The 14,641-nt window shown below is 42.0% G+C and overlaps 1 protein-coding gene across 1 annotated transcript in view; it reads left to right on the top strand.

Moving 5' to 3' along the window:
• nuf2 (UF2 component of NDC80 kinetochore complex) overlaps positions 1-14,641 on the top strand; it is a 73,042-nt gene that overhangs the window by 26,010 nt on the left and 32,391 nt on the right. Inside the window, exons 5-6 of the mRNA XM_059983635.1 lie at positions 7,205-7,266; positions 13,891-13,988. Coding sequence (XP_059839618.1) covers positions 7,205-7,266; positions 13,891-13,988 — 160 coding nt within the window. The remainder of the gene's footprint in view (positions 1-7,204; positions 7,267-13,890; positions 13,989-14,641) is intronic.

Genomic DNA, 14,641 nt, shown 5'->3' with positions numbered 1-14,641 from the left:
CGCCAGGACTCTGGTGTAGTCGTCAGACAGTGTGATGGAGTCTAGGTGTGGGGCCGGCAACTGGTCTTCACCCAGGGAGAATGTTTGAAAGGTCTCGGCGTGAACCAGTCTCCTCCCTTTCTGGTTGACCAGTAGGCTGTGAGCTCGCAAAAAATCCGCTCCCAGGAGCGGTTGGGCTACGGCGGCCAGTGTGAGGTCCCATGCGAACCGACTGGAGCCGAACTGTAGCCACACCGTACGAGTGCCATGGGTCCTTACAGTGCTGCCGTTCGCGGTCCTCGGGGTGGGACCCGGTGCTCTGTTGTGGGTGTCGAAACTTGTCGGAGGTAAGACCCTGATCTCAGCTCCAGCGTCGACCAAACAGCGGCATCCCGACTGCTTGTCCCAGACGTACAGGAGGCTATCCCGATGGCCAGCCGCCGTAGCCATCAGCGGCGGCTGGCCCTGGCATTTCCCGGGAACTTGCAGGGTGGGCTACAGCGGCAGGCTTCTGTGTCCCACCACTGGTGGTAGAAGCACCATTGTTCATTGGTCTCCTCACCTCTGCCTCTGGGGTTAGTGGGCTCTGCTGCTGGGCCTGGTCTGGTCTGCTGCTGGGAGCGTGGCTTGGTGATCTGTGCGACGGACGCCCCACTCTCCTTCTTGGCTTTCCACAGCACGTCTGCCCGGGTTGCCACCTTCTGGGGAGTCGCTGAAATCCGCGTCGGACAGCAGCAGGTGTATGTTCTCGGGCAGCTGCTCCAGGAACGCCTGCTCAAACATGAGGCGGGGTTTGTGTCTGATAGCCAGGGCCAGCATCTCGTTCAACACTGATGGCGGCCTGCCTCCCAAACCATCCAGGTGCAGTAAGCAGGCAGCTCACTTGTGCCCTGAGAGTCCAAAAGTCCATTTGAGCAAGGCTTTGAATTCTGTGTATTTGCCATCCTCCGGGGGCGACTGTATGAACTCCTCAACCTGGGTGGCTGTCTCCTGGTCGAGGGTGCCCACCATGTAGTATTAATGTGTGGAATCCAAGGTTATCTGCCGAATGTGGAATTGGGCTTCTGCTTGCTGGACCCATAGGTGAAGTCACAGCATTCAGAAGCTCAGCAGTTTTAACGAAACTCATGAACAGATGCGGCGTCGTTCATCCCCGGTCCAAATATCGTTTGGGCCGTCAGGGTCACCAATTGTAGCGGTGTGCTACACACAGCGCTGAAATAATGACATGCAGTTGGTAAGTTGCAGTTGCAAAAAAGAGATTTATTCAAACTTCGCGGCCTCGCTTTAAAGCCTTCCTGTTCCCGCCCTCCCAGGGCGGGATTGCTGTAGGGGGCACATATTCACAGTCCCATCCCACGCGCGGGCTTTTCCCCTTGCTGGTGAAGAAAGCCTGGTGCCCTTTTTGGGACCGCCCTCAATGCTGGCACGCGCCACTTTGTGAGTCGGTTCGAGTGTGCTGGGAAGTGGGTCACCACACTATATGTTGATTAGCAGCTTGTTGCAATCGTATATTGAAGTTCTTCGAAATGTCCTCTGCTCTATCTTCAACCACTTTGTTACCTCCTCAAACAAAAAACTCAGTCAAGACATGCCCTGCCCCTCTAAGGCTAGTGTCCAATTTTTATAAGATGCTTAAATAAAATATTCCTTACTCAGTGGGAAATATTTTATTCCATTCCTTTTCAACTATAGCTCTATAACTCTGGTGATTAATCCTAACCTAATACTAATTGCTTCTGAATTCACCAGGGAAGAGGACCTTGGCAATTGTGGGGATGGCTTAGAGTGGAGTGAAAGGTTTGAGCATATAGACATTAAGAAAAAGGGATATGCAGGAGGTTTTGAAAAGCATTAAGTTAGTTAAGTCACTGGGACTGGACAAGATATACCTCAGGCTACTGTGGGAAGCGAGGGAGGAGATTGCTGAGCCTCTGGCGATAATTTTTGCTTCATCAATAGGGATGAGAGAAATACTGGAAGATTGTAAATGTTGTTCCCTTGTTCAAGAAAGGGAGTGGAGATAACCCAGGAAATTATAGACCAGTGAATGTTGCTTCAGTAGTGGGCAAGTTGTTGGAGAAGATTCTGAGAGGCAGGATTTATGAGCAGTTGGAGAGACATAATTTGATTAGGGATAGTCAGCATGGCTTTGTCAAGTGGAGGTCATGTCTTATGAGCCTCATTGACTTCTTTGAGGTTGTAACAAAACACATTGAGGGTGGAGCAGTGGATGTTCTGTATATGGATTTCGGTAAGGCACTTGATAAAGTTCCCCATGCAAGGCTCCTTCAGAAAGTAAAGAGGCATGGGAGCCAAGGAGACCTTGCTTTGTGGATCCAGAATTGGCTATGCAGGGGATGTCAGGGGTAAGTTTTTCACAAGAGTGGAGGGTGCTTGGAATGCACTGCTGGTGACAGTGGTGGAGGCAGATACAATAGGGTCTTTTAAGAGACTCGTGGATAGGTACACGGAGCCTAGAAATATAGAGGGCTATGCAGTCTCTAGAATAGGTTACATGGTCGGCACAACTTTGCGGGCCTAAGGGCCTGTAAGGTGTATGGAGGCCCATTCGCAGGCTAACTTTTGAGAACTGTTCTTTTAGGTGGCAATGCCTGGCAATTGCAGATCTTTAAAAAATGGAGCCAACAGTTTTTCTTTTACTTAATGGAAATATTTTCCATCCTTCCATTGAAATCTCGTAATGGAATGAATTTTACTATGAATTTCCACTCATATAGTGAGGGAACTTGCACAGCAAAATATTTAAATAAGCGAATTACCGGAGGGATACAGTGATCAACTTGAACCGAATTAATTGGATGCTGCAAGAGCTCCAGTTCCATGTGATGTAAGGATCTTGCCAAGTAGCATTTCATATAACCTTTTCAGTACAAATCTCACTGGTACAAGGAGACATGGGCCAAACTGCTCTTTGAAGTTGGATACAATCACTCTTGTAGCAAAGACAAACTAATTTTGTGATTGATTTTTAAGTTTACAGTTTTTTTTATTAAGCCTTGTTCAGAGATCCATTTGGCAAACTAAAGCCAGCATCAGCTCACGGAGAGCTCCAGCTCATGTCCACCTCACCCAGAATGATTTTGTCTGTTCAAGAATGAATCCATTTCCTTTGTGGGTTGCTGATAAATTCAATTGGACCACCTTTTACAGTGAACCCAGATCGCAAGTTACTGCCTTTAATAAACAGCTTGCTTATGACCCCCAGTAACCTCTCAGCTCTTCTTTGAATTAGTTCTGCTTCACATTTACCTGAAAAAGTAGATGGGGAAAAAAAATTTCCATTTCATTGGGGGGAAAAAAATTGTAAAATATCTTTCCCATGTCTGGAGTATCAAAAACAAGAGGGCAAATGTTTAAAGTAAGAGGAAGGAGCTTTATAGAGGTTCTGAGATGTAACTTTTTTCTCCCCCATAAAGTTTGATATCTCTGACTTGCTACTAAAGTACTGTAGGTGATGGAATCAAATACAATTACTACATCTGAGAAGCATTTAGACAAATGCTTAAATAGATAGTTCAAAGAAGAATATGGTCTAATGTATGGCAATGGATTAGTGTAGATGGGGAGAAAGAAAGGTCAGCATGTCTGTGCTGAGCTGAAGGGACTGTTTTTGTGCTTGATATATTTAAAACTTACTGTTATCAGTTTTTGTGTTCTGAGCATCTCTCTTTAATCTGCTTTAGTTTTATACTATTTAATGTTTTGTGCTAAATGCTTTTAAAATTGCATACTTTAAGTTACAGGCATAGTTACTGCATTGCGGCCATTTGGTACAGAAATTTGCTCTTACAAAATTCACAAATCACTGCCCACAACTTTGATGTATAAATTCTGCGAGACCGAATTTTATTCATGTGGAAAAATGTAAAATGAATAAACAGAAAAGTTTATCGTTCTCTTTCAACTTGCGCTTCTTGACACGTGCGTAGAAGATGTCGTTTTACGTTGTGCAAAATCACAACATGAATCACTTTCTAGAACTGTTCGCTCTAAGCTTGGTTCAGTATCTAACAGGTACACAAGTGCACGTGCCTCTATTAAAATTTTCTTTGATCAACTTACTTTTGTAGTAATAACCTGCACATATACACCATTTGATAATCAACAACTGTATAACACCTTTGCTCAGCTTTAACTTCATACCAGTCTTAATTCTCATTTCTTGGATCCGAACAGTAGTTCATCAGAATAGAAAAGTTTCTTACTACAGCACATTCACACAAATCCATGCTACCAGTCTATTTTGAAAACTAGTTACCTTTTAAAATCAGTGTATCCAATGATTCGTTGGTAAGCTTGAGCTAATTGTATTTTAAAAGACCAAATTTGAGGAATATAAAGAATCCAGAAAAGTACTCGGGAAAGAAATTGCGATCCATGCAAAGTTCTTGGCAAGTAGGATTAAAGAGAATCCCAAGGCATTCTAAATGTACATCAGGTTGGTTACCTAAGGAGAGGGTTGGAGCACTCAACAATAAAGGAGTGTTCATGTGCTTGGAGGCAGAGAATATGGGCAAGGTCCATAATGAGTACTGTACCCACTTGATTGAAGGACATGGTGGACAGTGAGATCAGTGTGTAACATGATTATATTCTTGGGCATTTTGTGATGCCCAACTGTGATTGATGAGGGTAGGGCTGTTGATGGATTTTAGTAGGGCATTTGACAAGGTCATCCAGAAGGTTACGATGTATTGGATCCCCAGTGACTTGGCCCTTTGGATTCAGAATTTGCTTGTCCACAAAAGACAGGATGGTGGTTGATAGGACTTGTTCTAGCTGGAAGTCCATGACTAGTGGTGTTTAACAGGAATCTGTACTGAGATCTATGATGTTTGTGATACAATGGTTTCTGGTTATTTGGGACATATCGGGAAATGCAGAACACTATCAATCCTATTACAGTGCTATAAAACTATTTGTTCTTAACAGTTATTGACGGAAGATGCCACGTTCTTTTGATTGTAAATGAAAAAAATTCAACGCAGACATCTAGTGCATATAATGGACTGCCTTTATAGTATGCTGTCAATAATTGCATTCTCCGAGTCTTCATTTTCATTGTAACATTCAAGGTGATTGTCAACACCTTAATCCTTCATAGTTCAAAACAGTTCTGAATTGTCTTGCTGCTTTTTTCTCACCAACTATCAATGACAAAAATCACTGATTTTTGAACACCAGTGCACGCAACTAATGCTATTTTAAAAAAAACTGTTTGCTCTAAGCATACTTCAGTACCTTGCAAGTGCAAGTGTCTAATGCTAGATAGAAACAGTTCAACAACAGTCTCCTGGCACAATTAAACTGCACAGTGTCCCAAATCGAGAATCATGGCTATTTTTTCGATTAGTTTTTGTTCTTTGAGTTGTTCCAAATAAGCAGCTGTCCCAATTAACTGAATGGCATAATTAACCTGAATCCACTGTATTTGTAATGACTTGGGCGGAAGCATATGATTAGTTTAGTAAGTTTGCAGATTACACAAAGGATGGTGATGTTGTGAATATTGTAGAAGGTTGCCAAAAGATACTGTGCAATACCAATTGGTTGTATTTACAGACAGAGAAATGGAAAATGAAGTTTAATATGGGGAAGTGGGAAATGTTGCACTTTAGGAGAGTAAAGGGAAAGTGCACAGTTAATGGCAGAACTCTTAACAGTATTGAGATATATATGTTCAATGACGTACAGCCTCCTTAGGGGCTTCACTCTGGATTTGCTGTCTGGGCTTACTCCCAAAGCCTTCACTTCTCCTGAGGCTGCCCACAAGGCTGTGGGGCTATTTAACCATAGCTGGGGCTATCATGAACCATAGTTGGTTCACGAGCACCGGAGCATACCCAACACTGGTGGGACTGCGTGCTATGTGTGCAGGGGCCAGACCTGCTCCCTGTCCTGTATAGTTCAGCCTGAGTCCAAAAGGAGTTCAGTTTCCTTGTGCTGCCAGCGAGGAGGCACTACATGAGACTTGCTGTTGGAGAGGTTATGTACTGGCAGGGAGGGACTTGCATATTCAGCTCTCCTTTTCGCAAGACTGCTAGCCAGTGTTGGAAACCGAAAGTGAGCAATGAGTACCACCCACTACACTACCACACTAGACACGTCACAGCAACCATTTTGACACCGGTTGTTAAGGTAGCTTTTTGAAAAAAAAAGGGATATGTATGTTTGCCTTTATTAGCATTGATTCCAAGAGTTGGGAAATTCTGTTTAGGCTGCATCTGGAGTATTGTATGTACTTCTATTTGCCCTGTCATAAGAAGTATATGGCAGCTTTTGAGAGGATTCAGAAGTTTACCAGGATGTTGACTGGTACACCTCATATTCCATCTGGGTAGCTTCAGTCTGACGGCACGACCGTCGATTTCTCTAATGTCTGGTAATTTCTCTGACTTCCCCTTCTCTTTTCCCATTCCCCTTCTCATCTGCCCATCACCCCTCTCTGGGTGCCCCTTCTTTCCTTTCACATTCCCCTCTCCTCTCCTGTTAGATTTTTCATTCAGTTCTTTCACCTATTACCTCCCTGCTTTTTCACTTCACACCACCTTCCCCATCCGTCCACCTTCCCCCTCACCTGACTTCACCTGCCAGTTTGTACTCCTTCCCCTTCACCATTTTTTTCCAGTCTTGCCCCTAAACATCAACTGTTTATTCCCCTCCAAAGCTGCTGCCTGTCCTGCTGAGTTCCTGCAGCATTTTCTGTGTTGCTGTGGATTGGAAGACGTTGTATTAAATGAAATTGAACAAAATATCATTTTCTGTGGAGTGGCAGAGGGGAGACCTAATGGAAATTTATAAAAATAATGAGATCCATAGATATAGACAGCCACTATATCTTGTCCCATGATCAAAATGTCTAATACTTCATGGCATTGGCATAGAGACAGTAAAGTTCAAAGGAGGTGTGTGGGGCAAGTTGTTTTTTTCACTGAGCATAGGTGCCTGGAAATGTGCTGTTAGGTGTGTTGGATGAATATAAGATAGTGGTATTTGAGGCAGAAGTGTTTGGTTATCATGAGCTCTTTTTTTTGGTTCAGCATAAGACACAAGACCCCTCTGCAGTACTGTTCTATATCAGGATTTAATATTACTTTAGAGCTATGTATTTACATGGAATTTGACACAAAAAGGATATTTTTTTTGTTTGCTGTATTGTTTAAAAGAAGCCATAATACTCTGTTTTTAATATCTCTTCCAGGCATAGCTTAATATCACTATGCGCAATACCAAATTTTACGATGAATGACTTCTGGAATCCGAGTAAGTTTCCAAATTAATACAGATTCCATATTTAAGTATGCTTAGTTTCAGTGGTTGGAAAAGTAAGTCGGGGATTAGACAATTTCCTCTCATAATACACTTCAGGATTATATCCAATTATAATTTGCTAATTTCATAGTTTTATGACTCAAATTCACACTAATTGTGTTTAAAATTAAGGGTATTATCTAGATTGAAGGTCTGTTTTAAATCATATTATTCAGTTTACTAAATGGAATGAAATTACAACAGACTCAAAAGCATGAAGGAATTCCCCAAAGTAGTAATTTATAGACTTGTAAAGAGTCATAGAAAACTACAGCACAGAAACAGACCCTTTGGCCCATCTAGTCAATGCCAAACCATTTAAACTGCCTAGTCCCATTGATCTGCAACACAAACCACAGCCGTCCTTACCCTCCCTTCCATGTACCTGTCCAATTTTCTCAAATGTTGAAATTTGAATTGCATCCATCACTAGCGCTGGCAGCTCACCACTCTTGAGTGAAGAAATTTCCCCTTATGTTCCCCTTAAATATTTTCATCTTTTCACACTTAACCCATGACCTCTAGTTGTAGTCTCATCCAACCTCAGTGGAAAACGCCTTATTAAATTTACCCATCTATACCCCTCATAATTTTGAATATCTCTATAAAGTCTCCCCTCAATCTTATATTTTCGGGAGAATAAAGTTCTATTCGATCTTTCCTTAATGCAGGTTCTCCTGTCCTAGCAATATCCTTGTACGTTTTCTGTGTATTCTTTAAATATTATTTACTTTTTTCCTGCAGGTAGCTGACAAAAACTAAACACAATACTCCAAATTAGGCCTCAGCAGCATCTTGTACGACTTCAACACAACATCCCCAACTCCTGTACTCAGTACTTGGATCTAAACTGTTTTGCATCCACGAGTTTTTTTTTAAGTTTCAAACCTCTTGTGTGCAGTGTAGTGAATAGTAAAACAAGGGAGTTAATTTGACTGTGACTTACCACTGTAAGTGAATAGCCAGATGTATGAAATTTGTTTCTTTTGCAAAGGACTTTTTTCTGTTTAGCAAAAAAACTCGATTGAATTATATTTTCCTGGAAATATGTTATGTTTTGATATCTGGTGCTGTATAAAATTTTTGGAGGCAATAATTTGCTGAGCCAACTGAAATTTGATACAATAAAGTCCAGATTCTTTTCCATGTGATAGTATGAATTGCCACAACATGACTATAGTGCATAGATTTCAATTAAGTTTTTGATGTGGTAAACCACAATTAACCAAAGAGAAAAGCAATTAATAAAAACACAGAATGCTGGCAGAACTCAGCAGGCCAGACAGCATCTATGGGAGGAGGTAGTGACGACGTTTCAGGCCGAAACCCTTCATCAGGAGTGAAGTAACATGGGATGGTCAGGGGGCGGGGGGGGAGATAAGAAGTGGGGGGAGGGGTAAAGTAGAGAGCTAGGAAGTGATAGGCTGGAGGGAAATGGGCTAGCGGGAAGATGGAGAATTATGGGAAATAAAAGAGAAAGAAAGGTAGGGCTGGGGGGAGATTATAGTGAGGAGGGAAAGGAGAGAGAAAGAGAACCAGACTAAAATAATAAGAAATAATAATAATAACTAAAAAGAGGAGGACAGATACCGATGTAGGCTTGGAACATAGATTGCAGCTCGGGAGATCTCCCATCCACCGTCTCATCAGCTCGGGAGATCGCCCATCCACAGCCACCAAACTTATAGTTCCCACACCCCGCACTTCCCGTTTCTACCTTCTACCTAAGATTCACAAACCTGCCTGTCCAGGCAGACCCATTGTCTCTGCTTGCTCCTGCCCCACTGTACTCATTTCTGCCTATCTCGACTCTGTTTTATCTCCCCTTGTTCAATCCCATCCCACCTATGTCCGTGATACTTCCCATTCTTTGCATCTCTTCAAAGATTTCAAGTTCCCAGGCTCCCACCGCCTCATTTTCACCATGGACGTCCAGTCCCTATGTACCTCTATCCCCCACCAGGAAGGTCTCCAAGCTCTCTGTTTCTTCCTGGATTCCAGACCCAGCCAGTCACTTTCTATCACCACTCTTCTCCGCCTCATGGAATTAGTCCTCACCCTTAACAATTTCTCCTTTGGCTCCTCCCACTTCCTCCAAACTAAAGGTGTAGCCATGGGCACCCATATGGGTCCTAGCTATGCCTGCCTTTTTGTCGGCCATGTGGAGCAATCTATGTTCCAAGCCTACACCAGTATTTGTCCTCCTCTTTTCTGGCGTTATATCGACGAATGCATCGGCGCTGCTTCCTGCACACATGCTGAGCTCGTTGACTTCATTAACTTCGCCTCCAACTTTCACCCTGCCCTCAAATTCACCTGGTCTATTTCCGACACCTCCCTCCCCTTTCTAGATCTTTCTGTTTCTATCTCTGGAGACAGCCTATCCACCGATGTCTACTACAAACCTACTAACTCCCACAGCTACCTAGACTATTCCTGCTCCCACCCTGTCTCCTGCAAAAATGCTATCCCTTTCTCTCAATTCCTCCGCCTCCGCCACATCTGCTCTCAGGATGAGGCCTTTCATTCCAGGACAAAGGAGATGTCTTCCTTTTTTAAAGAAAGGGGCTTCCCTTCGTCCACTATCAACTCTGCCCTCCATCGCGTCTCCCGTATTTCACGCACCTCTGCCCTCACCCCATCCCCCCCGCCAGCCCACCAGGGATAGAGTCCCCCTGGTTCTCACCTATCGCCCTACCAGCCTACAGATCCAACGTATAATCCTCCGTAACTTCCGCCACCTCCTACGTGATCCCTCCACCAGCCACATCTTCCCCTCCCACCCCATTCTCGGCTTTCCCCAGGGATCGCTCCCTATGCGACTCCCTTGTCCATTCATCCCCCCCACCTCCATCCCTCCCCACCGACCTCCCTCCGGGCACTCATTCCTGCAAACAGAAGAAGTGCTACACCTGCCCCAACACTTCTTCCCTCACCACCATCCCAGGCCCCAGACAGTCCTTTCAGGTGAGGCACCACTTCACCTGCGAGTCAACTGGGGTGATATACTGTATCCGGTGCTCCCGATGTGGCCATTTATACATTGGGGAGACCTGCCGCAGACTGGGAGACCACCGCCGAACACCGGCGCTCAGTCCTCCAGCAGTGGCGGGATCTCCCTGTGGCCACACACTTCAATTCCACAGACCACTCCCACTTCGATATGTCTGTCCATGGCTGCCTCTACTGTCAAGATGAGACCACACACAGGTCAATGGAGCAATACCTTATCTCCCGCCTAGGTAGCCTCCTACCTGCCGTCATGAACATCCAACTCATAGACCTCAGTTGATACCCCCCGCCCCCCCCCCCCCCTTACCCCCATCCCTATCTATTATTTTAGTCTGGATCTCTTTCTCTCTCTTCCCCCCCCCCCTTACTATAATTCCCCCCAGCCCTACCTTTCTTTCTCTTTTATTTCCCATAATTCTCCACCTTCCCCCTAGCCCATTTCCCTCCAGCCTATCACTTCCTAGCTCTCTACCCCTCCCCCCCCCCACTTATTCCCCCCTTGACCATCCCATATTACTTCACTCCTGATGAAGGGTTTCGGCCCAAAACGTCGTCACTACCTCCTCCCATAGATGCTGTCTGGCCTGCTGAGTTCTGCCAGCATTTTGTGTTTTTATTTATTTCCAGCATCTGCAGATTCACTCGTGTTGCCTTAGAAAAGCAATTATGATTGCAACAAAATATTTATTCCTCTATCCAGAAGAAATGATTATACTTATCTACCCATTATATTCTCCCAGGCCTGCCTTCCCAGTGTGAAAGATCGACACTCAATGTGTTTGCTAAACCTGTCATAGAAGTGTACAGTATAAAGATGTTCCTTTGCTTCATAACTTATTTTCAGCATTCGCTAGAGTACTATGATATCTCATACACGTTCCTGGTGGTCTCATTGAATAATTGTTAACTGTAGCCTGTAGAAGCATCACCAAAATATGCACCAGCCCTTAACAATATTATTAATCACTTAAAAATTTTTGGTGATCTTGACTCGTGAGGAATCTGTTCCTGACTGAACAACAAGCTACATGGAGCAGAGCATTTTTCCTAGCCAAAGGGTGCTCTGGCATCCACGCAGAAATGCGAGAGAATTTGATTGGGAGTAAGTCATATAGTCCTTTTAAACTGCTCCACCATTCATTTGGATCATGGCTGATATGCCCCAGGCCTCAACTCTTCTGTACCATTTCAGCAAAGCTACTGTTTCAAAACTGACGTTTCAAAAATTTATCTAGTTTTTTTTTAAAAGACTACAATAATCTGGGTTCTACGACCCTCTAGGATAGAGAATTACAGGTTTTCCCTACTGTCCGAAGGTAGAGCGTTCCTATGAAACCGTTTGTAAACAAAAATGTCGTAAAGCGAGGAAGCAATTACCATTAATTTATGAGAAAAAATCTTGAGCATTCCCAGACCCAAAAAAATAACCTACCAAATCCAACCAAATAACACACAAAACCTAAGATAACACTAACATATAGTAAAAGCAGGAATGATATGATAAATGTACACCCTATATAAAGTAGAAATATTGTATGTACAGTGTAGTTTCACTTATCAAAATCAGGAAGACAGCGAGCCAAAATCGATTTGGAGAAAAAAATTGGCATGTACACGCCTATGCACATACACGCATATGTACGCATATACATGCATACGCACATACACGCATGCGCACACAACTGCCCACACAAGGCTTCACAATCGTGATAGTCTTTCTGGGGGTAAGCACATGTATAAAGCGGGCATCTTTTTTTTGTAAAAGTGAAAATCCTCTTTGGTTAGCGAAACAGCAAGTTGTAAAGCGAAAGTTTGAAAAGCGGGGGACACCTGTACACAGTCTAACTACTTCTGCTATCATCCTTTTATTCTTTTAAACTCCAAATAATCGATTTTAACTTTATTAGCTGTTTGCTATGGGGTAGCCCACTTATCCCAGGGATTAATTTAGTGAATCTCTTCTGGGCAGCTTTTAAAGCTTGTATATCTTTACATAAGGAATCCAAATTACGCTGAATGCTCCAGCTCCAATAACATGCTGATTAATTTTGACAATGCTTCGCTATTTTTTTTTAAGCCTGAGCAATATGCCACTTATCTTTTAAATTGCTTGTATTCACTACATCCTTTACTTTTGCTGGGATATTAACATTCCTCTGTATTCCACTAATTTGCAATCTCTCTCCATTAAGATAATGGACTGCCTTTTGATTCCACTAGTCAAAGCACATGACTCGTATTTTCATATATCAAGTTCCATTTGCCAAATATTTATCCATCCGTGCAGCCTGTTTTATCTCCAGAATTTGACAACAGAATCAAATAGTATCACTAACTTATGATGGGAAATTTGTTTTGTAGCAGCAATACATTGAAAAGCCATACAAAATTACAATAGATAGGGCAAAAAAGGAATAACAAGGTATTGTTCTTTGGTTTATAGATCGTTCCGAAATCTGATGGCAAAGGAGAATAAGTTGTTCATAAATTGAGTGTGGGTCTTCAGTCTTCTGTACCTCCTCCCTAATGATTGTAATGAGGATCGCAGTATGATTTTTCCCATTGCCATCAGTAAACTTGAATGCCTTGCACTCTTCCTCCTCTAAGTCGTTAACATAACTAGCAAAAAAGTGAGGGTCAACAACTGATCCATGGGTCTAGTTTTCAGTCCATGTTAACATATTACCCATTCTCTCCACCCCATGCATAAAGCTGGCTTACAGTTTGCTGTAATGTTTTTAGGTATTCTAGGAAATCAAATTCTATTCAGCAGTTGGGCAACAGAACAAACTGAATTTACAGTATGGTTTGAATATTCCATGTGTATTTTTTTTAGCACTTGTAATCCATCTACGTATATTTTCTTTTCTTTTGTAATAGGTCATGTAAAGTGAAGGGAACATTTTAATCTTCACATAAGTTACCTCTGAACACCAGTTTCACTCAAACATCTTTTCATGCCCTACAAATTATAGATTTTGTGCTATAGGACTGCCTTGGTAATCAGATCTGATGGATAATGGAAGGCAAACAAAAAAACTGAACTAGGGTGAACTTTTTCCAATCTATTCGCATAGTTCCAGTACATTTTTAAACGATCTATAAAAATAAATTTTGGACTGCATCTAGCAGAAAGCTAGTAGATTCCTTTTGATCTATAAACTTCTTTTTATTGCATATGCAGTACGTCGATGTAGGAAAAGTAGAATCATCCAGTTTAACATAGTTTTGTTATACATCTTGGGGTGTTAACCTATTGATAATTACAATTGACCTGAATTAAACAAAATGGTTTTAAAATTGTGTAACTGAAACCAGATTATTGTACATTACACTTTGGAAAAATAGTAAGGAAAATTGCAAGTTTGTAGATTTTTTTTTCAGAAGCACTAGTGTTGAATGGATTTTACTATTATAGTCCAACATATTTGACCGAATTACTTAATTTTAATAATCAAACTTAAGAATAATATTGAAGGTATTTTGGAATGTGCAAAGTTATAACCATTTATTTTCTTTCTGCTTCTTAATTGCTCATCGTTTACACTATTTTCAATATCAAAGAAAAAAAGCGTACCATTATGATCCTGAGTGGAATCATTAGTTTCCTTCAATTAAGGAGGAGTGCCCTGGAGACCTATCTGAACCAACAAAAAAGTTTTGTAAGTATTAATTTAAAAAAAATTATTGGATAATATGTTCCAGCAAAGAATATATACCAATATTCCTGTAACAATTAAAATGTTCACAGCTGTATTGTCATAGGAAGGAACTGGGTTGATATGGAATTATTTTTAATGAAATTTATCATACTCTATTTATTAATGGTCCTGGTAGATTTTAAAAAGATTAAAGTAGTAACTTTGCACTGTTTTTCCTATGGGAGAATGTGCATAAGACTTTGGTTAGGGGAACAGAAAGTAGGTTCTATAAGCCAAAATGTCATAAAGTGAAGAAGCAATTGCCATTAATTTATTTGGAAAAGTTTTGAGCGTTCCCAGAACTAAAAAAAAACTACCGTATCATACCAAATAACGCACAAAACCTTAAAAAGCACTAACATATAGTAAAAGTAGGAATGATATGATAAATATACAGCTTATATAAAGTAGAAATATTGCATGTATGGTGTAGTTTCACTCTTCAAAATTGGGAAGACAGTGAGCCAAAATCGATTTGGAGGGAAAAAAATCGGCACGTACACGCATGCGCACACAACTGTCCACACAAGGCTTCACCATCATGGTAGTCTTTCTCGGGGTAATATAAAGTGGGCATCTTTTTCTTCGCTAACCTCTTTGGTTAGCGAAAACAG

This window comes from Hypanus sabinus, chromosome 11, assembly GCF_030144855.1.
Source record: "Hypanus sabinus isolate sHypSab1 chromosome 11, sHypSab1.hap1, whole genome shotgun sequence".
Classification (NCBI taxonomy): domain Eukaryota; kingdom Metazoa; phylum Chordata; class Chondrichthyes; order Myliobatiformes; family Dasyatidae; genus Hypanus; species Hypanus sabinus.
Note: the sequence above shows the minus strand (reverse complement) of the source record. Positions and strands in the feature narration are given on the sequence as shown.